Raw genomic sequence first — 24,982 nt, 5'->3', positions numbered from 1 at the left:
GTTAGGAGGGGCTGAGACCGAAGGGCGCCGCCTGGTGGTGATGGGAGAGAACGGGACAGGACATGGGGTATGGGGCAGCGGGGTGTGGGGTGGGATAGAGGGGAGGGGGGACTGGGGAGTGGGGAATGGGATATAGGGGAGCGGAATATGGAGCATTGGGGAGGGGGGATATGGGATACAGGGGAGTGGGATATGGGGAATGGGGATATGGGGAGTAGGGATATGGGGAGTGGGGATATGGGATACAGGGGAGTGGAGACTGGGGAGTGGGATATGGGGCTGCCTGAGCCACGTACAGCAAAAATACCTTGTAAAAGTGGGACACGGTAGAGATCCCACACTGGGAAGCAATTCAATTCTCTGATGGTGGACAGCAGTGTGAGACCTCCCTGTACAGAGGTGGATCTTGGAGGCTCAGAACACTTTGTGGGACAACAGCAGTTCATAACTCTACTCAGTGCATACATTCCCACTGGAAGCCTCAGTTCAGAATTGGCTTACATCCCCATCACTTCACAGCTCGTACTATGTATCCCATCTCTCCGTATTTGATTTCTTCTCATATGCAGAAAACAGACTCTCACCTGTGTTAAATGGTCCGTGTTACGAAGATTGCTGACAGAGCTTTTGCTTTTCTGTTCAGGACATTCCAGAAGGATCCCTTCTGTGAGAGCTGTGTGAGAGACGTCCGCAGGGAGAGGATACCCTTCTGGGACATACTGGTTGGCTGGGGCAAGGCTTGCATTACGGGCTCTTAGGCAAGACGGGTTTTACTTGGAAGATTAGGAACAACACCGAGGGAGAGGAATGGAGCGCCTGGCCTCCTTCAGTAGTAAGTACCGTAAGATGATATTTGTGAAGTGTTTACATTATTTAAAGACTTTTGCAGCCATCTCAGGGAGGGAGAAAAAAAAAGTAGCAGCATTGTGTCGGCAGGGTCACTTCTTTGATCAAATTCTCAAGAGCAAGAGTACAAGAAAGATTCAGTGGGAATTTGGGTCTTTTTTTCTATCTTCTTTTTGTATGACATAGTTCAAATCCATTTTCTTGGAAAAAAATGTGGCTTGTAACTTGACAGTCTATTTATTTTGACTCCTTTGCAATGAACAAAATAAAAAAAGCTTGCAGAGCAGTGTTTCATTCCTTGTTCAGCAATCTGGGCAGAGTCTGAGGTTTGGATGGGTTGCAGAACAATCATGTTGATGCCTTTGCAACCACAGCAAGATGCTTTATGAGTCTGACTTGAGGTGGATGGGTGGGAGACTGCAGCTGTCTGTGCAGTATTCTCCGCAAATAAGGTCTTGAGTCTGGTCTTCAGTGCAGATGACGAGCATGGGCACTGGATGAAATCACCCAGCTAGCGCAGCTTCTGCCGTCGCTGCTGAGTTCCACCAGGAGGCTGCGCAGAGAAGGTTTTCCTTTGGCTCTGTTGCACAAGTTTAGGTTTAGCCCTCAATGTATCAGGTCTGGTGGGAATGCAGTGCCAACATCTGTCTTCAACTGTAGCTGAACAAAGAACTTTTAACAGGTATTTGGAGAATCTGCAGTAAGAGGTTATTTGCAGTTGAGTTCACTTAAAATTACTGGGCACATGTAAATTTAGATGACTGCAAACCAATGCCTTCTTTGTGTTGCATGAGATTTACTCTTGGCTTCACAGATGACCCTTTTGATAAGCCTCCGTGCCGGGGTTGCTCTTCGTACCTCACAGAGCCCTATGTCAAGTGTGCTGAGTGTGGGCCTCCTCCCTTCCTCCTGTGTTTGCAGGTGAGTGCAAGGAAGAAACGAAAGGCATTAATTTATTTGAGAAAGTCATCAAAGGGCTGCCCGGTGCCAAGCTGTTCCATAAACACATTAATAACTGGTCTCAGTAAACTTGTATCAACACACTTTGCTCAGGGACAGGGAAATGACAAAGCAAATGTTGGAGGCTGTAGAACTGAGGCATGAGCAGCTGAAGGAGGTCTTTGTGAAGGCAGCCAAAGCTACCTAAAGACATGCAGTCAGCCTGACTGCGTCATGGAGCGTGCTGCTGCATGTCTAGAGAGGTATTGTTTCTGTCATTTTTTATGGCATGGAAAAGAAAAGCCATCAAGAAACACCCTTTCCCTGCCCCCACACATTGTTTTTTTTAACCCACAAATGCAAAGGAAAATTTGGGCAAAATTTGCAATATTGACAATAATTTTGTGACCAGATATTGTTCTTCAAAAATTATGTGGGATTTTATAACGATAGAAAATTCTGCTAATTTTAATTCTTAAATAAATAAGTTTGCTTTATTTATGATTTGAAAATGGCAGTAAGCTCTAGAACAAAAAAAAAAGGAGCTTAGCTTTGTGCTCGGTTATCTACAAAATACACAATGCCATATTTTGCATATTGGGTGTATTTTATTCATTTACTCGTACTTAAAAAAACCCAGAAATTTGACTGTTGAAAATAGTGGCAAACGAATGGTGCTGGTGCTTTTCAAACAGAAAACCAAGATTAAAGGGAAACTGTGCTTTCAAGACTTAGGAAATGCTCTGTGCTCTCTTCCTGGAACAATCTACTTCAAAACATTCCACTAAGCTCCTTTCTCCTGCCTAACTTTGTCATAAATACTTAACAAAAAAAAGTATGCAGATTTGCAGGGGTTCTTTTCTAATTTTAACAAAGATTTTTCTACCGTTTTATGATTTTTCTAAAATGAAATCAGAAAAACAGAATCTCTCTTTCAGGATATCAGTGCTGGATACCTAGTGGTCAAAAAATAAATGGGAAAAAGGGGGCAAAATAAATGGGAAAAAGGGGGCAGTTAAAATGGTTTCAGAACAGAAGTCAGACTAACATGATGCTCATCTTTTGTTCTACAGTGTTTCACACGAGGATTTGAATATAAGAAACATCAAAGTGATCATACGTACGAGATAATGGTAAATAGTCCTTTTAGACAACACCTACTCAACCTTGAGCTTTCGTAACTTCTCAGGAGTTAATATTCCATTGCAATGCTAATACTGCATTGAAAAGTTAAGTGAGACAATTCTTTGATTTTGAGGTTTCAAACTATTAAAAAAAAAAGTCTTCTTGAGGGCAAATAGTGTCCACCTGAAACATAATGGGATAGTGGAGACATTTAAGACTACATTTTGTTGTTGTGCCTGGACAGCACAATGCATCTCACTAGACTAACATTAAGTTACAGCTGGTAGATAAAACATGTAAAAGTATATCAGAAGATCTGCAGCAACAAGCTGGTTTCTGCTGTAGTTCGTGACCCAGTGCCCTAAATAATTAAATGATTATTTGATCAGGTTTCATGGGACACAGTAAAAGTTTAAAACTGCCAGTACTATATACTACATTGCCCTGTAGTTTAGAACTTTGTTGCTCTTCATGTAGTGGATTATAACAGAGGATTACAGCAGTTTGGTTTGCTCTTTTCTTCTCTAGACTTCCGATTTCCCTGTCTTAGATCCTAACTGGACGGCTCAGGAGGAAATGGCACTCCTAGAAGCTGTGATGGACTGTGGATTTGGAAACTGGTGAGGATTTAGTGGTTCAGCCAACTTTAGGGAATAATGGGTAGTTTCTCCTTTCATTTCACTAGATCTTGCTGTTGAATACATCCCTGCCCTTTAGATGTTCAGTGACTTATTGTGGATGAGACACTAATTTAGCAGATACAGTGGAAGACCAGAGTAGCAAATTTGGTTTTCAAATATGCAGTTAGATATACAAGGAAATTCTTAAAGGCATCTCATGGGATGGAGAGCATCTCCAGTGAAGTACAAAGCTCCCTCAGTTCACATTAAAGTCACTAGGTTTTGAAGGAGCTCAAGTGCTGCGCAAGATTTTCCATGCCTCAATTTACTCCTGTGTAGAAAACAACTACAGAATTTCTCATGCTGTGTGGTTTCAGTTCCCTTACGGGTGACTAGTTAGGTATTGTTAGTTTTGGAGGTTTCCTGCTTTTCTTTCATATGTAGGAGAGAGCATTTGAAATAGTTAATACTTTTGCATTAAATTCTGTTGTGCCAACTTCTGTAGTTGTACATTTGTAGAGAAAGGAGCTCTTTAGTCATGAGTTAGCTCTCTTCTCTTGCTCCTCTTGCATGAAAACGTGGCTGTATTAAAAGTGTAGAACTCCAGACTTCACTGAAACAGAACTGTGAGTTCCTATGTGTATATTGCTGTCATAATTAAGGCTGAAAGCTGGTTGCAGTTATGTTCTGCAAGTATGCTGTCTAGTACAGTTTGCCCTACTTAGCAATACAAGTAATCTTAACTTTTTCCTTAAACACTTGGCTTTTTCCATCCTTTACCAAATAAAGGAAAAAATTACTTTTCTCCCTGGAATCCCTTGCATCCAGCTTTTAGTTTAACAGAAATTGAAATTATTGCTTCTTGTGGGTTGTTTGCTTTTTTTTAAAGTCCTCAATTTAAATAACCATTTTATAAAGACAAAATATTTCATTTTCCTAGCCAACCACTTTTCCAAGAAATTTTGGCAAGATTTCTAGAATGTGTTTTGTACAACCATTTTGGTGTTTAAATAAAAAAACTGTTTAACATTGCTATGTGAACAGGGAAAACACTATCCAATTAAAACCACAAGAGAAACTTGGGAAGCAGAATACGATTCCAGACTTAAGTTTTACCATTACCTGGAGTTAGTAAAAGGTATAAAAAGCTGTCAAATAACAATACTAAATTGTTAAACATATGAAAGGTTTGGTACATTCCACCAGCCAGGGAGCTTCTCACGTAATGGCGGTGAATTGTGTTCCTTATGATCACCCAAAAAGTGCTCATAGCACTGCATCAAACGTGTGAGTGTTGGCTCAGTACACAAAATGTGAATTCAGACATCATCACAGATCAGTTGTCTGCACACAATGCAATCAGTCTCTTGTCCAGAGAGCAAAAAACCTCCAACGTTTCTGTGTTCTTTGTATTAAGCCTCCCCCTCTCCCCACTTCAGGCAGGATGTAGCCAACCAGATGTGTACAAAATCCAAGGAAGAGTGTGAGAAACATTATATGAAACACTTTATCAACAATCCCTTGTTTGCATCTACATTACTGAACCTGAAGCAGGCGGAGGAAGCACAGCACAGCGAAACAGCCATTCCTTTCTACCGTGAGTATCCCCTGGCCACCAGCACAGGCAGCGAGCTTCTGCGCAAGGTCTCTGCTCTTCCAAAACCGGGATGAGCAGCCTTTGGCAAAAGGCGTGCACCACACATGCAGATGGCTTTCACTCCCAAAGGGGGAGCTTGTTCTGATGGCTAACTCGAATAAATGTAGTAGTAGGGTTTTCCTGACACTGTGTGAAATTATGGGTGTAGCAAATAGACGAGACTGCTGGTGGGAAAAGAGAGGGAACAGAGTGGGCTGATACAGATGTCAGGGTCTCACAACCAGGAGTTCCTGCACAACCAGGGAAAATGGTCACTCATAGAAACCACCACAGCAAAAACCTGGACCTCAAAGCTATTTCACATGTGACACAGCTTGTCCGTCACAGTAAATACCAGCGTGAGTCTCACCCTGATGCTTGACCGGTGACTTTTCTAGCAAGGTGAACTGAGGTGAACTGAGAAGGGGTTTCTACCTTTAAAACATTTCATCTGATTATCCACTATGTAGCGGGTCTAACTGCCAGCGTGATTTGTCATACAATCACTCCCTTTAAACTATGCTGCTTTCACACCTTTCTCTTTAGAAGTGCCTTCTAAAAAATGTATGTTAGATTTTTAAAAAATTTTCAGTTTTCCTTACATTTAACATCTTTAGAATTCCCCCAGTCTTAAAAGCTGTTCTATTAAAAAGCTCTCAGAATGGCTGAATAAAGAGATTGTTTGATATCTGGAGGTTTAAATTCACAATAAAGTGGTTAGAGCTAAATCAGCAGGAACTGGACAATTTTGGTTCTGTTGCTGGCTGTCATTGATTTATTTATGCGACCTGGGCCAGGACAAATTCTCTGTGCCTCCGCTCGCTTTATTTGTAGTGTGGGACTTACAATCCTTAGCTCCTTCACAAGCGTGTTGTGAGCCTCGGTCCATTATTGTCTGTAAAACACTAAGCTCCTCAGCTGGGAAGCGCTGTAAAAATTCCGAGTTGTATAGCTTTAATTGCAGCTCTCTGTAAACGGCACCCAGAAGATGGCAGATTTAACACCCCTGTTGCAATTAACTAAAAGAACCTGCACGCTGAGACCGAGTGATCTGCAGAGGTTTACCGGCGGGATGCTGAGCTCTGAAATGCAGAGTTTACATTTCATAACCTATTTATTACCTTGAATTTCTGTGTTTGACTTTGGAGAATACTATGAAGATCTCAGATTACTGCATTTTTCTTCATTTTTCTGAATATAACATCGAGTAAAAGCCCAATCAGGATGTTTTTCTTCAATTAATTATTCCCACTTTTCCTGCAAGAGATACACCTATTTACAGATTGTTTTGTATAAGAGAAGGCCCCAAGCCCTACATAACAACTGAAAAACTTTATTTTTTCAGCTGCTGATGATCCCCCACGGCCTACTTTTGATTCCTTGCTCTCCAGGGACATGGCTGGGTATATGCCAGCAAGAGCTGACTTTGTTGAGGTAAGGCTCTCTCTTCTCACATTATCTTAGATTTGCTCCCGAATGCGAGAACAGAAAATGCACACTTTGCCCCTGCCTATAGGTCTTTACTCTTCATAGTGCAAACGTGAGGACAGGACAGAGTGATTAAAGCAAGGAATTAATTACGGAGGTGGCGCTGCAGGCCCACAGAGCTGCCAGCAGGCAGTCTGGGTCCCCGGCTTTGTCCCTGTGTGCTGCCACCAGATGCCCAGCGAAGAATGGCTCTTATGTAAGCGGACTAGATGTTGTGAATTAGATGCTTAGCAAAAGGGGTCAGCTTCAGCATGCTTCTATTTCATTTCCCTTAGAGCAGCACATATGAGCCTGATCCAAAGATCACTTGAAAGACCTGCATTGTTCTCAGCGTTTTTAGCTGTGGGCCCAGGGCCTCAGTTCCTGTTGCAAAACAAGCTCCTGTACATGAAGTAATGAATTCTGCCGTATAGGGGCTTGTTGGTTTTGTACCTTTGAGCAGAATTTCCACCACAGTGTGGGAGTCATGGAGATTACCTGATTAATTCTCATTATCCTATCCCAGCATCCTGTTCAGTTCCAGCCACAGGGGTGCATATTATACATTCCCTAGTTAAAGCTCCCCTGTGAAGTATGTTGATCAAGTACGGAACCTTGCACAGCTGTGTATGAGTAAATATCTCTGTTTTCACTACTTGTACACATACTGAAACTTGATACCATTTTTTTAGTGCTAGTTAGTGACAATTTATTAATCACCTCTGAACAGGAGTTTGACAACTATGCTGAATGGGATTTGAGAGATATTGATTTTGTAGAAGACGATTCAGACATTTTGCATGGTAAGTCCCATATTTTCATACGTTGTCTGAAAACAATTTTCCAGAGTGCCTACACAGCATTTCATTGGGTCTTTTTCTCCACACGTTTTTTTTTAAAGGTGAACATACATTTTCAGTCATCTCATTTCTGTGTACTGGGATTTAAACACTGCCATTTCTATAGCCCTCACTTTCAAGTGTCTTTTAAATGCTCTTAATCAACGGATGTACGAATGGTACTTACGTAAATAGAATAATGCGCTTCCATTATTGCTGAAATGTAGCCAGTTGTGAAGGAGAACACGACTGAACTCGAATAGTCTCCACCAGTAGAAGGCATCTCTTTAGTAAAGAAGTAAATGATGTTTTATCCAGTATAAACTGTAGAGAAAGTTTGGCTAAGTAGAAGCAATTTGTCTGGAAACAGGTAGCAATGCATCAGTGTTTGACTAAAGAGACCTACAGGCCTATTAAGAAACAAAACCATCAATACCTTGATATTTCTTCCCCTCTGTGGCCAAAGGATATTTCAGTCTACATAATGTTTGTGAGCATTATAGTAAGTCACAACTTTTGTTCTGATTCAGAAAGAGGGACACTTTCTTCTCTGTTGCCAATACCCTTTTCCTCTACTATACCTACTTTCTTAGAAGATCTGTCAGTTATCCTGACCTCTGTTCTTTTAGGAAATCTGGTATCAGGATAGGTATTAATACAAGCAGCAAGAGGGTAGGTAGTTTAAGACTATATGCAAAACATTGAAACTGTTCTACTCTTGAAGTTGTGTGATTTTTCATGCATTAAATGTGCACACTGAGTTATAGTAGCATTAGCTGTATGTGACAACTTACTTCTTTATTGTGGAGAGGATGCTCTGAGTCCCATTACTGCTAATAATACCAAATAACAGGAGTTATTAAAATGACATTTTAATCCATAGAGAAGAAAAGATCATACTTTTCCCCACATTTATAAGCACATATAGTGTTTAAAATTACCATGTTTATGCTTCAGAATTCTCCCATCTATGCCAGGCAGTTCGAAGCTAAAGCCTTGGCATTCCTCGGAGACAGACAAATCACATTACGTACAGTCTTTCCAAACTTAAAAACCCAGTTTGAAATTTAGCAGCACACACACAGCTTGAAAGAATGCAAACTCCCTCGGCTCAGAAAAGGTTATGAGGGTGGTATGTGTGTCTGTCTTCCCATTTAATGTTTATTAAAAGCGGGACTGGTTTGTGGACACATCACGGATTCATCATACCAGCTCTCTATTATTACAATGAAAAGACGTATTTTCTTGCTTCTGTGTCCTATACAGAGTCCTGCTAAACTGCAAAAGCAAGATAATCTCCTAAAGCTGTTATTAACTGGAAGCTTAATATTCATTCAAGCTGGTTTAGCTGCACTGTCTTCCATATCCCCTAACGCATCTTCACCTGCAAGTTCAGCCATTTAAGATATCTCCTACCAGACTCCTGTTTAAGTTGTCAATCTGAATGCAAAAATCATCTTTTCTCATCTCTTCAGAATATTGTGAAGCTATGCAGGGCCAGACGCTTTGGTCTGTAGCTCGGCAACAGTACCGCATAGCAGGTACACACAAGAAGAAAGTAAGGAAGGGTAGGTATAGGCAGATACTTGTCCTGGCATATCTTCCACATCTCCTGCAGTGATAAGTTTAGAGACTCCTTGAGCCATAGGTTGTGTTCCATTTTGACCAACGGAGCTGTCCTCCATGAACTTTGCTCTCTACTGTTAGGACTATATGTATTTGTACTTTTCCCCTGTAACATCCTGTAGCAGAGAGTTCCACAATTGAGTTACGAGTTCTACAATTTAATTAGGTGTTGTGTGAAAAAATACTTCCCTCTGTATGTCAGATCTTTTGCCTGATAATTTCATTGGATGTTCTCTAGTCCATTCTTCAGTTGTCTTAAGTATTTAGTACAGGATGTCAGGCGTTTGCCCTGTGAAAACTCTTTGGCAGAGGTTATGGAGTGCGACATTTTCGATCCCTTAGCTCAGAAACTCTGGCAGATTCCTTCCCACAGCTGTCCTAGATCTGCCCACGTGAGTGAGAATGCCTCTACAAATGAAGTCTTAGGGTCTCACCAGCTGTTTTTCTCTTACATGAGACATCTTGAGGAGAGAGGAATTATTTTCTGGAAGAAACTTTGGAATTAGGTCTTTCCATTCTCCAAATTAATACGAAAAAGGAAGAAGCCACATCCTCCCTGTTCTGCAGTTTTAAAGATCTCAGGTGCTGACTTTGAGAATGTTTTACAACCTAATTGTAGGATTGCACGCTGTAGAAAATGGCTCCGCATTTGGATTTGAAGGAGGGGAAAGGCATTTGGATGATTTAAGAAACCTTTGTACTTTCTAGTTAACAGGCAGAGAAGGTTGTGAGGCAGCCCTGGAGGCCCACGTTCTCATAATCTCTCCCAAGGGTGCCTGTCCTGCTACTTTCAGGCAGCGGATCTATCTGCCTCTTTACCCACCGGCGAGCTTCTTACACTCGATCTTTTCAAGCGCCCTTGAGAAGCAGCCCCGTGGCTGTCTTCCATACCTGCTCGCAACAATTTTTTGCTGGCCAAACAGCAACCTATATTTTTTTTTAAAGGCAGAAGTGTAAAACAGGGGTTTAACACATTTATAGCCCAGGGAAATATAAATAGCATCTTGCAGCATGGATTAAGTATCCGGGTTGTGACAAAGTCCTCAGTTTGTTTTCCTGCCATACATTAAACCTCACTGTGTTCAAGATTAATTTTTGAAAACTACTTCTATATTCCATTTTCTGAAAGCTACTCAGGTGAGACCCTGAGAACACAATGACCAGGATAATTTCTATGGTTTCTTTCTTTTGTTTTCCAAGTCATAGATCAGTGCTGCAGTCTCTGGGTTGCACATACCACAGGAATATTGGATATTTTCATTGGAGCAGAATTCTCCCTTCTTTCCTTTCCTCCACATTTCTGTGCTTTTCTTGAAATTTTGTAAAAAATAATTTTATAAAAAGTTCTAGACCTTAGCTTCTTGACCTGTGTTTCCTGATATCGTTGTATTTTCCCCATTACATTTTCCTGTGTCACTCTAAACAAGTTCTCAGTATTTTCACAAGAAAGAAGAAGGCAATTTAATACAAGGTGGGAAGACTCCTGGGCGGCTTTTTACGAGGACTGCAGAAACTGTACCTGCAGACTGAGCAGCGCCTCCCACCACAGAGGAGGTCACAGGCATTGTTCAGTCACTTCTCAGTATTAGTGAAATGGTAGAAATTGTATGAAATCTCTCATATTTCAATTAACATCTCAAATGGTTAAGTTTTGTTCAGTACTTGCAATATAATAAGTGCATGCAAATATACGTTGCAGTTAAAGACAAACGTAATGGACAGATCAAAAGGAACAACTACTTACGAATCTAATTCAGCCCAGAGCGCTTGAATTTTTCATGAATTACAAGTTTTCATCAGGCTGAATTAAAACCTTACTAATTCATCTTTTTCTCTGCTTTTCCTTTGCATGTAAATGATTTTTACTTCTAACACTGGAAAGTAATTGCTGAAACCACAGGTTTAGAAGTGGAAATGGACTGCAACCCTGGCTGCACAGCAGTGGCATTGCATTTTATGAGACACCAGGCAGCCAATATCTTTCTGAATATTACATGGTGTTTATTCATTTGTGGAAGTTCCTGACATGCTCTGAAGGCAGATCCTCTGTTTGCCCAGGGTCCTGCTTTCCTCCAGGGAGGGTGAATTTGGGTTGTAGCCCTTCAGTTTGTGCCACCCAAGGCACACACTGGGTACACAGCCTGTTTACTCTGTTTCGCTTGCATTCTTCCCATTATTTGGGCCTTGCATGCCAAACAGAGGTTAGCTAGCATGAAACAGAGGTCTCACTCATTAGTGTTCAAAAAAGATTTTGCAGACCAAATGAAGCTGAAGAGGAATGAAAAGCAAAGCAACTGTTTTGGACACACTCTTGAGAAACCAAAATATTTTGATTTTTATTGGAATGGAGAAAAGAGCCTTGAATTTCTGCCTATCACTGGATCCTTCAAAGCTACTCTGACCATCTCAAAGAACCTTATCATTTCCCAGAATGGACACTTTGAACACCGTGTCAGCTTAGATTATCTTGAGTTACCAGTACAAACAACTGCCTCCCTAGTATAATCCATGGGGAAAAGCACAGGCAAATCATTTTCATTCCTACAGCATATCTTTTCTCATTTCAATGCAGCATGTAACAGTATAGTAGTCCGAGTTATTCATGCATTCCAGATTTTGTAATCGGCTGTTCCTGTGTGAATATGTCTATTAAAAACAAAAGCCTCTCCAGAAGTGCATGTGGCAGCAAATACTATTTTTTTTGTAAGCGGAAGTTCCATTTTTTCCCCTCATTTGTTCTCATGAATGTTCCTTCCCCTCCCCAGCTGATCATAATTTCTTTCAGAATATTGTGCACTCAGGTGGAGGCATCAAAATGCAGTGGTTATAGGTGCATAATTACTTGTGATATTTATAGAGGTTCTCCAATGCAATTTCTGCATGTACTTATTAAGTTCTGCCCACACAAACCCCAGAAAATAACGTGTTAGCTTAGCTTGCAGAAGGTTTAAAAATATAAAAATATTTTCCATAAATTGGCACCAGTTCCAACACTTAGTAATATATTTCATTCATGTTTAACTTGCTGCATTTCCCAATTTCTTATCCCCACATTAAGGCAAGAAGGTAATTTCTTACCTGTGCTTGTTTTTAAATTAGGAGACTTAAATACCTCTTGATGAAAATACGTGATGAATCTTGAATGCTCTGGTTTGGCAAGAAATTTGTGAAAAGAATTAAGAATATTGTACCACCCCTCCTATCTCATATGCAATCTTTTGCTCCTAGATTAGCATCAAATCAGGTTTGTATAAATGGAAGATTCCTTTGCTAATACAGGATCAGCGAGTGTAACTCGGAGTTCTTGGCTCCTGAGCTAATACGCGCAGCCTTTGGGCTTCAGCTGTCCCTGTTTATATGAGATTTTATTACCCAGAGGACTGCACAGATGAATTGCCTGGAGGCCGGGGGCTTCCTGCTGTGTACATAGACATACATATTTTAAAATAGGCACATAAACGCACTTCTTTCTTAATTGCATTATTAATTATTTATCGGAGACTGCAATCAATAAACCGCCAGTATCAGTTTTGCTCTTTTCTTGTAACTACAGAGAGAAGAGTGGATTCTGCATTGTGTCACACTCAGGCCACCCCTGTTTGCGCTGCGCGGTGGGCTGAGAGGGGACGTGCTCTTGCTTAGTTTCGAAGAGCTGCATGGTGTCTCTACAGACTGTAAACCCACTGTCGAGTCTTAAGCCTCCTCCTTCTGAGACCATATTAAAATGATTAATGTAAGGGAAAGAAAGCCAACCAAGAAATCAGCCAACTCTATGCTTATTTAATGACCTAGAATTTTTGCGTTATTTAACATAATGAGGGTAGGGAAGGTGATAGGTTTCTCCTTATCTTTCCCTTCAAGAATTTACCAAAAAAGTTTATTAACCTACTGGTTACAGGAGAAAGAAGCTGAGGGATCTCCGAGTGGATTAGCCAGGCTGCATACAGATTTGATTTCAAAAAGGATATGATTTCTAATGAGCATGGCTTTTTCCTGTGCTGCTTCACATTGTCGTGAACTATTCTCTTCGTTCTTATGGCAGACAGATAAGTTTAGACATTAACAAGCTAAAATCTTGTAGATGTTTTTAAGAACTATAGCAAAGGCTACTTTGAATCTCTACAGTTCAGAACTGGTCTTTCTATTTTTGTGTAGTTCCTCGTTCTGTGCAAAGAAGCCTTTGTCCAAAGATAATACCATAGATCCTTAAATCTGATGAATTTGCTTTTCAGAAGGAATACTTAACAGCTGCATGTATGAAGGAACAAATAAGTGCCAATAGTAAAACAGTCCAAGAAGGAAGAGAGTTCTCAGGATCTACCCAGGTCCATACTTGCGGGCAGCAATGTATTTGGAAGGAGGAAGCAAAAGAAAGGTTCTACATGCAGCGCGTATAATCTGCAGGAGGTCAGCCTCGAATGAGTTTATGACCCTGTAAAATTGCCACAGATTTTTAAAACAGCAGAGTGACCATTTCAGCCTACCACGAACACAAAGGCTTGAAAATTAGGACAATACAGTGATTAATTATGTATTCTTTAATCTTTTTTGTTTGCTTGTTTTGCAGCTCTGAAGATTGCAGTTGTCGATATCTATCATTCCAGGTTAAAGGAAAGACAGAGAAGAAAAAAGTGAGTTTTCAAGCAATAACTGTGTTCCTTTGCTTCATTACCATGTTTTGGTCCCCAGTGTTGTCCGCATACTAAACATAATTGATTTCCTATAGCATCCTTCCAGACAATCCCCGTGCACTGCGACCCTCTGCTCTGAGCTGTGCCTGTCAGGCTGCGTCTTGGCCGTGTGGTTCTCATTCTGTGCACAGATTACAGTCAGGCACGTGGCTTCCGCCCCGGGACCAGCCCAGCACAGCCAGGCTAACAGTCCCTGGTGCTTATTAGTACACAAGGCTGACAAAGGACCCCCACACACCATAACTGTCCTTTAAACTCACTTTAAAACAAGTCATTAATTGTGAAAAGCCTACTTTCCAGTCCCTTTTAGTCCATGAACGTCACGTATGCATTGCTCTTCATATTACTGTCCCAAATCCAGTTACACATAAATAATACACTTCTGGCACACCGTGTGAGATCACGTAGCCGTTCTGCAGAATGAGAAGCTGCAATACTCTCTGGGAAACCACTCACAGATCCACGGCTAGGAACCAGAAAAAAAAGAGGCAGATCTCTGTTCTTTTTGTTCTCTAATGCTGATGGACTGCACATAATTCATTTTCTGCTTTAGGGGAAAAAAAAAAAAGCTGCCAGTCTGTGACTAATTGCTAGAACCCCACATACTCCATAGAAATGTTGCATCATTATTTTTAATTCTTAGTGGCCCATAAGTTAGTTTTCCACAATGTGTAATGAAGATAACTATATTGCTGACGTGAGTTTGAATAATTTATTCAGTTCATTTGACAGCTTTTTAGAATGACTCCATCTATTAATTAAATTCAGTTTTATTATAACTTTCAAATACTTTGTTCGATATTTTAAATTACATCTGGCCATATTACTCTATGCTGGAAGAATTAGTAATTTGGAGTAAGGCTCCTCCATTCCCTCTCCTCATAATAAAGCATAGTTCTGGTGAATGACGGGTAAGAGCTGATAGGTACTGACCGAGCTCTTTATACTTCATTAAAAAAATATTTATGTGGTATAATTTCCATAATGATAAATCATGTTATACTAAAAGAGAGTGCCGTGATAACTCCAATCGGTGTCAGTTTCTGTAAAGTTTCTACAGCAGGATGGGACAAAAATCTGGAAAATGACATAAAAGTGCTGACGTCACTCTCAGAAAGGCCTCTCTACATGGGACAGCAATATTCTTTTATGTATAGGAAAGGAAGTGTAATGGATTTAATAGAGCAACCTGACCTTGATCTGGCTTTGTAGTATCTCTTATCATTTGCAAGAGCCATTTATTTATCAAATCACCACATAGCAATGACCACATGGCATCTGCTGAAACTTCTGACAAATATATTTGTCACACACTTACAGATGTCTTACCTGCCTTTTCATTCTGCTCATTTTCCTGATCCTGTCAGGAACATTTCAAACTTATGAGTTGCCTGAATCATTTTCCTCTTTTTAAAATCTAACCTGTCATGGAAAAATTCTTTCATCCTGCTCCCAGGGATGGAATTAACAGTCCCTCTCTCACCCTTGCTCCAGCAGAAGGACATTTGTCTCCCTCGGAAGCTGAAAATCATGCTTCAGAGGCATTCCTTTACCTCCAGTTTTGGAAGGACAAATTGTAAGATGCTGTAGATGTGAAATTTGTGCCAAAAGAGGCAATTTCAAACCTTTAAAGTGATTTTAGCTCCCTTTGTGCTTAGTGCTGTCAGAGTTGGGCTAATGCACACTGCTATCCAAAATTTACCCTGATTAAAGCCGTGCTGCATCACTACATTTCTCAGCTCGCCAGCTGAAAGGTTATGGAAGTTTCATACATGTTTAGTTTTAGACTCCTCTGATGGTCGAAATCAAAGTTTCTTTGGAAGCCTTTGTATTTATGAGGTCATGCACGAGTTAATACCTTTTGTTAATACCATTTTGCTCTCAATTACAGAATTATAAGAGATCATGGCCTAATCAACCTCAGGAAATTTCAAAGTGAGTATCAGGTGTAACTGCTAAACTTCAAAGAGACATCTACTTGAGAAGCAAAACTTTGCATTTTCACTGTTTCCAGTACACCACTGTGGTTTATTCATACTGGACTGTATTCAGATGGTCTGAATTCCAGCAAATTTCCTGCTCCAACTGTTCCCAGCTGGCTGGCTCTAACTACTCCCAGCTCAGTGTTTTAGTTACTGCCTTGGAAATTTTCTTCAGAAGCATTTTGGGCTCCACTGAGCAGGGAGAGGGGTGAAAGTGAAATCTAGGCCTTTTAAATGCACCTCACTATTCTATAAAATAATCAGACAACATTTAAATACCATCCTTTATGTAGTCCTTAACATTAAAAAGCATGATTTTGTTGCTTTTACCTCAGAAATTTGTATTTGTGACACCAGAATGGCCCAGAAGTGTACCACGTCTGGTTTTTTGGGCAGTTCGCAGAGGCTGGTAATCACTTCAAGTTCCACTGAATTTATTTTCTTCTCACGGTAGAAGTGATAAGGTGTGTCACTTTTTTCCCCTCTAGTTTTAGAAAGGCGGTATCCAAAGGAGGTTCAAGACCTTTACGAAACAATGCGACGATTTGCACGAATTCTTGGCCCAGTAGAGCACGACAAGTTCATTGAAAGCCATGCACGTAAGTATTTTGAGCGTTTTAGCATATATGTTCTTAAACATATGAGGCATAATGAGGGGTTGCATCATCTACAATCCTTCCTAAGTATATACCACTTCTGGAGGGCAGGAGGTTGTTTTCATCCTCCTTTCCGATCTAACTACGTCGGAAAAACAAACACATTTGTGGTTTGATATGTTAAATGAACAGCAAGTGTTTTCTTCCCACTAAAAAGTCCGAGTTGTTTGTTTGATTTCTCAGTTGACTGAACATTCTGGTCATCTTTTAGAAGCAGTATTTTCTTATCAAAAGACCACTATTCATTTACTGGAACTCTCTATCACTGAGAGAACAAAATTCCTAAGATTTATGTCTGTACTGAGAGATCGGAAGCTGGCAGCAAACTGTGACTTCTTTGAAAGATACATGTTAAACTATTATATGTGTACATAATTATATACTATAGCTGTCATTATGTCCCTTACCTTAAGGGGAGAGGCATTGTTCAATCACCACATCATCTCAAGTCTTTGTGCATAATCACAACATGCATTTAGTCAAATTCCAGTACGAGTCATTACATCCTGCTTCATTCTGTGACTTAAACTGGGAAAACTGTTGCTCATTAGAAGGAGGAAAGCATTTAAACAGTTGTGACTGTATTTTCAGGTGTGCAATACCATAAGTATGATCCTGCAAAATCACGAGTCTCATGTGTGAGTGCTAGTCCTGGAGCCTGGGTCTGTTGTAGTGACGGCTGAGTCCTCAAGTTAACCTGATAGTCGAGTACTCGCATTATACAGGTTTCCTGAGTAGTACGAGTAAACAAATCCAAGATAAGCAAAATTACTCATTGTAAAACTTGGCAATGCCTGAAGGCCAGCTGATAAAAGCTACAGGCAGTGATATCTCTGAGCAAAAGATATACAGGTATTTCATCGTACTGACTGCAGAGAAAGACTTGTCTGCAAGGAAAAATTTTGGAAGGTCCAGTTATAAAAATCATGGCTCAAAGACAGTATTGGATGCTATAAGGAGCCTGGATGGAGTAGTTTTTCAAACCCATTGAAATGCCCTCCAGAAATCCTACGTTATTGTTATTTGCCTTGTCCAAGGTATGGCAAAAGAACTGTCAAAGCATGAGGATAACTTTTCTGAGCACGCAAATGCTAAAAACCGGCTTAAATCTCTGATCTGGGAGCATTAGGACACAGCGATTTTGAAATCTGATACAGACTTGTGCAGAGAGGTTAAACCTGCCTGTGATTCCGTGTGCTTCATAGCTTGGCTGTGTAGACAAATAAGCAATAGCAATGCTCCTGGTGCACCACAGTTCGCTGCTGCCCCCACTGACCCGCATTTGTTTTTTTTTTTAACTTTCCTTCTGCTTACTCGTGGGGTAAAACAGTGGAATTTGAGCTACGAAGGGAAATAAAGCGACTGCAGGAATACAGAGCAGCAGGAATCACCAATTTCTGTAGTAAGTACCTGATACATTATTCAGCCCATTCCCATTCATCAAGGTGCAGAAGGATGATTTTACAACATTTAGGATATGTTGAATAAAAAGACACTTATTTTTGAAATGTGTTTGCCTTGCTCTTTAACTGAAGGAGGCTTTAGCAGTAATGCTTCGGTCCAGCTGTGCTCTTTTAAAGCTAGTTTGAGCCATCAGCCTGCAGAAATGCTGTCTTAGAGCTCTGCTTTAGTCACTGCTCAGCAAAAGATTGAGAAAGAAACATGTATGTGTCATGGCACAGTGGTCTCCAGGGCTTTATCTCTGGTTGCTTTTACTGGCTGTCAACAAGTGTGATAGCTGGTGTGATAGCTGGAGAGAGGCTTAAGACCTCTACATAAATTAGAAGGGCTATTTTGTCCTGGAATTGGATCATGGAAGCCTTTTTTGGTTTGGTTTTTTTTTTTTTTTGGGCTGAAATTAATAGGGAGAGGGTTGCAGGGTGGAATCTAATACATCCTGATGCCAATTAGTTGTCATGAGGGAGAATAGCAGAGTCTGGTCCAGAGCTGGAGAAGGGTTTCTCACTTATTTCCTAAAGCAGAAAAACACCAGTCTGAAAATTTTGACCGAGGCAGCCAGTGAGAATGTAGTATCTGTTTGTCATAGGTGCCAGAACTTACGATCACCTAAAGAAGACGAGAGATGAGGAACGCCTAAAGCGCACTATGCTTTCCGAAGTCCTGCAGTACATCCAGGACAGCAGCGCCTGCCAGCAGTGGCTCAGTCGACAAGCTGATATGTACGGTTACAGTAAGACTTTGCATTTCACATAGCTGGGCTCGAGTCAGAGAGGTGCATCAAGCACATTTTTCTGTCTGACAAATAGCAAATGCATTCCCAATTTATTATGGTAGGAACAGTCTGCAAAATTCAGAAGGGCAAGAAACTGTGGATAACGGCAGTATTGCAGACAAGGAGGTGACTAGTAAGGGCTCAAAATCCCAGTTTTCTGTATTTTATATTTCTGGAACTTCACTGCTGTTAATAAAGTCATGGAGGGAATTAAGGTCTTTACAGATATTAATGGGGGCACAGATGACACTTGAAATGTTTCAGGTGATCTTGGATGTATCAGCATTATTAATGTGTAGTCACCCTGCACAAGCACTTTGATTTAAGGAGCAAGCTGCAATGCAAAGGAAGTGCATCCTGTATGCTGAGAAGATGATTTGGAATTTCCCCAGTCAGTCTACACTGAATTTTTTATTTTGTTCTCTCCTCCTCCCCCTTTTATTAAAACAAGTTTCAGACACGGTCTTCAGTCTGGGAGTGCTAAAAATTTAGAAATCCTGTTAACTTCAGATCAGGGCCTGGCTTATGCAAGTTGAACTGTTTAATTATTAGAAGTTGGGGAAGAAAGTAGCTTCAGGGCCAATAAATGCAATTATTCGTAAAAAAAATAATTTGAAAATTTCCTTTCTTTTCAGTGATTCCGGTCTGAGTCCCACAGTACCAGTTCCTTCGAATTCAGGTAACTGTTACGTGATGGTCCATCGTAAAAAGCCATCAGTAATACTGCTATGGCTGACAGTTGGACTGTGGCTCTTCTGCTTGAGCACCAAAGTGTCAGTCCTCAAGCCTCACGATTAAGCACTGCTCAAGTCAGCATTACCTCAATCTGCAACTCATTCCACATACAAATCCTGTAGGGCATTTTGCTGAATTTCTAGATTTTTCTGACTACAGGTGGAAAACCCATCCTAAAGTAACATTAACAGGGCAGGAAAGAAAAGAATTTTTACATGAGAACAAAATTTTACCTTTAAAAGACAAAGCTCATCCAGGTTTTTAATGAAGCTGTATAGCACGTACCATAGCAGTATGGAGCTGACAGAAAGCACATTTGGAAGGGCAGAACACCAAAAAACAGTTGCCTGAGAAGCAGGCAATGGCTGCAGCATTAAGCACTCCAGAGTGATAGAATAAGAGGATGCAGGCTGCCTATGCAACTTCAGTTTTCCTTTCTTATGAATATGCTTTTATATTCTTCAATTCTGTAATCACAAATCGTTCATTTTTCCACCAGGAGGACCACAACTTCTCACAGTGCCCAGTAAGGCCAGATTCAGGGATCAGTTAAGGCCCTCGTGAACAAGACTTCTATAACATCCAATCCTCATTTGTCGAGGTCACAGGGCTAAAGTTTTACTATAATTATACTTTACTACTGTGTTGCCAGGGAAAACTGGCTTCTAACTCTGTCTCTGCATCCCTTTTTTATGTGGATGCTCATAAACCAAGCTTCTCAGAGGAGGCCACTGAGTCTATATGTTATTCCTCATTTCTGCCAGGAGCCCTCAGAATTTGGGTCAGAATACCAAACAATTACTCATTGCCACATGCACTACGTTTTAAACGTATTGGGCGATAGCTAAGATCAGGTGTTTGGTGAGAAGAAAGCATTGTGTATCTCAGGCTGTGCATCCCAAATCCGTGGAGTGGGTACGGTATCCCCTCAGCTGGAGGGCAGGTATGAGGAGTGAAGTTAATGGTTTGTCAAGTGTTCAGTGGCCACTGAAGGAGATGAGCCCAAGAGAACAGGAATTGCTCTGCCTGTGGAACTTGGATAGCTCGCAGTGTTTACAAGCAGTATGACATGTTGAACAAAACCCAAACAAAATACTATATAGTTGGTAATTAAGCAAACATCCTGCACACTGAATAAGGCAAGGGTACTGCAGAAAGCTGCCACGTGTCTGTATAATTAAAGACTGCGTCATGCTCAATATACAGTAGGGCAAATTAACATTGCTTAACTTTACTTCTAGATTCTGAGATCTTGACTTTGCAGTCTTAATACATTTTCTTTAATGTAGTTTGTGTGTCTGTTATTTCCTAGGCTTAAGAAAGAGTAAAACCACATTCTGTTATGTCTTATCATAGCACCCTCATTCCAGGCTGTAGGAAAAGGGAGCAGTTCTGAGAAACAACTTTGTCTACACCTGCCAGAGACTCACTACTCCAGTTCTTTCTAGTCTTTCAGTTCTCTTTCTGATCAGGCTCCACTCACCCAGACAAACTCCCATCTGTTTCCTACAGATGCACAGAATAAAGAGAGAGACTTCCTACTCCTAGAGGTAGAACCTGGACAGGACAGGGCCTGGAGCAGCAGCCAGCACAGTCCTTGGGAAAATGGAGCTGTCGATTTTCCAAGATCTCATCACTTTGCCAAATTTGGGAAGTCTGTCCTGGGACAGAGAGATCTATGACAGTACCAAATCTGCAGCTCATAGCACAGGGACTATAGACTTTCTAAACATACAAACAAATAATTCCAGCTTTGTTCTCAGCTTTGGAAGTTAAAAAAATACTATTAGAAAAATACTATTGGAAAAAAAAAACCTGCAAGCAGACAGCCTTTGTGAAAGTTTAAGCCGCGCCAGTTAAAGTTCAGCAGTTATAAACAATAGTGAAATGGAGAACTATCAGACTACCTTGTGATAGATATTTCTTTCAGTACTGTTTATCATAACGGACAAAAATAAATCCATGAGCTACATTTGCTTTACAATATCTGCATTTTATGCAAAGGCATTTAAAGAAAACTCTGCTTCATGAAGTTGTCAGTAATGCCAGAGAAACTGGGTGCCAGTCACACCAATACATGATCTCAGCATCCTTACAAGGTGCTGGTTTCACCGCTGCTGGGAGTTAGCCTGGTGCGCTGTGCACACCCGGCACGCCCTCCAGCAGCTCTGGCCTCCCTGACCCCAGCTAAAGAGTCGCTTTAGTCAGGAGGTACAGCCCAGCGTAACCACGGTCGGTGCCAGCTTGACAGAAAGCTATTGTCTTTCGGTTCCTCCCAAGAGCCAGTGAGCCAGGGCTGACAGCGTAAGAGTCCTCATGAAAGTATTCACAGTGCTTAACTCTGCCAGTTACAAAATCAGACCTTTTATCAAATCGGTGCAGTTTTGTGTTAAGCCGTAAATAACCCTTGGATCATACTGGGCTAAAATCACAGTGTTTTAACTGCCTCTGTGATAACACACCCAAACTGCTCCAAGTTCTTCAGTGCTTTCCTTTCTTGTCTCTGCAGGCAGACGGAGTGCCCCACCACTGAACCTCACAGGTCTCCCAGGAACAGAGAAACTTAATGAGAAGGAGAAGGAGGTGAGGAAAGAAGCGAAAAGATAATCTATATAAAACTTTATCTTCACAGTGCAGGGGTGCTCACACCATCTGTTTCAGGTGCTGTGAATATCACCTCGGCTGTATGCCCTGACTACTCTCCCCTGTTCACAAAAATCATTCAGGTTTTCCAGTTGGCTTCTTAATTTCAGTTCCTGTACTTTACATACAACATAGCTGCAGCAAATTAGCTTGTTTAGCAAAGAAAGCTGGAGCATGCCAAGGTGCTTTTGTCCAGACTATGACATCCTCTCTTCCTCTGTTGTGGGACTGGGGTGAGCAGAAGGGTTATTTTTTTCTTAATGAACATTGGTTTTTAAAATATTGGCAAAGGATTTTGTCAAGGGCTTCACGGGACAGAGCACTGAACCCGAGTAGCGGCGCTCTTTCTATATCACAGACCTCTCACAGCCAGACTTAAGCAGTTGTGGTTGGCTTTTCACTCTAACACCAATGTGAACCACAGAGGTGATAACAGTATATTGTTCTTCCCATGTTTTTTACATATTTCTGCTCTGCAGTGCATATGCTGAGCTTTTTGCATGCACGCGTGGCAAAGAACTGAGTCTGGCTTTCTCTAAGCCAGGGGTTGTTAGCTCAGCCTGGTCTTGCAGTTGCAGTCCCATAGAGAGAGCAGTCACCTAAAGCAATGGGAGGCAGAGGGAGGATCAACAGAGCAGACAGAAAGGGGACTGCAAGCCATGCAGCAACCCCAGGAGAGGGAAACATTGCAGCCAGGGGCCTGCTGGGTATTTATGGCTCAGTTTCATCTGCAGCCCAGTGTAGCCCACTGCAATTCACTGAAAGGCAACACTGGAAAACTATTGAAATGAAAGGCTTATTTTTTTTTTAATAGAAGTCATAATCTCTTCTTGGATTGTCCACAAGGCAGATTTCAGTGTGTGTGAAACACACATGTTTCAGACTTTTTCCTCTGTGCAGAAGCCGTTTCCCCTTCACTGGAGATGGCAGCATTGAAAATCGGATCACAGCTTCACCGTGGAACATGGCATTTCTGGCTCCATTCAGCATATAAATAATTGTGACTAGGACATTAGTGCATATGGGCAATCTGATTTCCTCATCAGCTGAGACATAAAGTCTGAGTTCCTCTGGATTCTGCAATTTCCTATCAATGAGGAACAATCATTAAGTGTTTCCTTATTAAAAGGAGGAGACAGCCAGTATCCCCATTGGGAGCAATACAGCGCACCGTCTAGAGGGCGGCTGGTGTTTGAAGCTAAATAGGAGCATTGGAGCTAACAGCAGAGCACAGGGGCTTTTGAAAGCAATTCCCTTCACCAAACTTCCAAACACATAATGCTCTCCCTGCACAGTTCCCCATCCTAGACTTCCGGAAGGGGTGTGCATAGCTGCTTTTGTAGAAGGGTATTAAAGACTTACTCTGCAGGGGATTAATGGACAGATGCCCTCCCTGGCTCTCCTCCAGGATGCTGAATTTCTGGTTGCAAGTCTCTCTGCCATGTGTGCTTGCCTTGGTTTGTAAAGAACAACGCCCACACAGGGCACACTCATAGTTACGCTCCTGTGAGCCGAGAGCTTGCTTTCATCCTCCTAGTTTATTTTTTAGTCAGGAATGTTTTTGAATGCAGCAGCCTGCAAAGCTCCTCCCCTCCCTACCTGTGGATAGGAACAGCTTATAACACAATCACTGTACACCTCCCCCAGACAAAAAACCCACATCTAAAATGTTTTCAGAAAAATATTCACATTGTTACTCCCGCAACAGGGATCACAGAATGAAAGAGCATGACAAGTGTTGGTGTTTATTAACTTCACCTTTTGTCTTCCAGCTCTGTCAGATGGTGAGGTTGGTCCCTGGAGCCTATTTAGAATATAAAGCTGCTTTAGTGAACGAGTGTAACAAACAAGGAGGCCTGAGACTGGCGCAGGCGAGAGCGCTGATCAAGATCGATGTGAACAAAACCAGGAAAATCTATGACTTCCTTATCAGAGAAGGGTACATCACAAAAGCCTGAGGACAGACAGCAGCACTTTGGCTGGAGCAGGCAGATGTGGAGAAGCTTTGAAGTCACTTTGACAGTGCTGGAAGATTTTAACAGTGTTGAATGAAGGACGTTTCCTTTTGTTTAAAATCTTTTGGGGCTTTTTTTTGTAAAAACAAGTAGGGAGCTTTGTTAAATTGTATGAATACTGACATTTCTTTGTCTCGTTTCCTTTTGACTCTGCTGTTTAACACCACTGTTGTCAGAATTACGCTGCATAGCACTGGAAAGATTCATATGCCATATAAGCTAATCTTAAATGTGAATGGGCATTCATTTCTAACACCTCCTGTAACTAAAAAGAGAATCACGGTACTTTTATTCTCACAGTGACACAGAATAAGGACAGCAGAGCAGCACGTAATGAGAGTCAAACTTTGACTTTGTGCGAGTACAGGGGTATAGAAACGCAGTCCCCTCCCTTCTTGTACTCCTTGCTGAAACAGTGTCAGCTTTCAAAGGAGATAGCACATGCCCGAGGGTATAAAAATAGAGCTCGCAGTGGTCCAGTCTTTTTAACTTAATTGTGATAAAGGATGGGAAAGGACATTGCAGGGAAGCTCCTCAACAGTTGTTACTTTTATGTGATATTAGCACATATCACAGCATGAGAGCACTGTACAAACCAATAAGCTTCATCTGCTCACTACTTGACTTGTGACTGTCAAGTTATATATAATCCCCCAGTTTAAGTCTTCATTGCTCCAGCTTGTTGGGAAGGCTGGATGTTACAGCCTGAGCGGCCCTTTGGAACATAATAAAGTGACGCCTGGTACCCCAACATTCTTTCACAAGAGATAACAAGCGAAGAGATAACAAACGGTGCAGAGCACACACTTCAGCCATTCCTGCCCTCCTGCTCAGGGTCTTGCCCACCCGATGTACCGCCTTAGCAGTGACATACGATGCTGCCCAACAAAGTAACAATGAGGAGCAACAGGTTACAGCCCACGTCCCGT

At 41.4% G+C, this 24,982-nt stretch overlaps 1 protein-coding gene across 1 annotated transcript; it reads left to right on the top strand.

Moving 5' to 3' along the window:
- The first annotated feature begins 610 nt into the window (after positions 1-610).
- TADA2A (transcriptional adaptor 2A) lies at positions 611-24,982 on the top strand. Its single transcript, XM_009567393.2, has 15 exons — positions 611-832; positions 1,661-1,767; positions 2,859-2,918; positions 3,439-3,530; positions 4,970-5,127; positions 6,512-6,600; positions 7,364-7,436; positions 13,666-13,729; positions 15,681-15,724; positions 16,260-16,370; positions 17,758-17,829; positions 18,475-18,607; positions 19,296-19,339; positions 21,905-21,978; positions 23,811-24,982. Exons 1-15 carry the CDS (start codon positions 808-810, stop codon positions 23,994-23,996), a joined length of 1,332 nt encoding a protein of 443 aa, XP_009565688.2. The 5' UTR covers positions 611-807; the 3' UTR covers positions 23,997-24,982.

This window comes from Cuculus canorus, chromosome 20 (assembly GCF_017976375.1).
Source record: "Cuculus canorus isolate bCucCan1 chromosome 20, bCucCan1.pri, whole genome shotgun sequence".
Taxonomy (NCBI): Eukaryota; Metazoa; Chordata; class Aves; order Cuculiformes; family Cuculidae; genus Cuculus; species Cuculus canorus.
This window is presented reverse-complemented; position numbering and strand designations above follow the sequence as displayed.

Bases quoted from the DNA above. Each gene is read 5' to 3' on its own strand.
- TADA2A (XM_009567393.2), top strand. From the start codon at position 808: ATGGAGCGCCTGGCCTCCTTCAGTA. The intron at 2,919-3,438 runs GTAAATAGTCCT...TTTCTTCTCTAG, and splicing joins ATCATACGTACGAGATAATG to ACTTCCGATTTCCCTGTCTT. The intron at 15,725-16,259 runs GTGAGTATCAGG...TTTCCCCTCTAG, and splicing joins CAACCTCAGGAAATTTCAAA to TTTTAGAAAGGCGGTATCCA.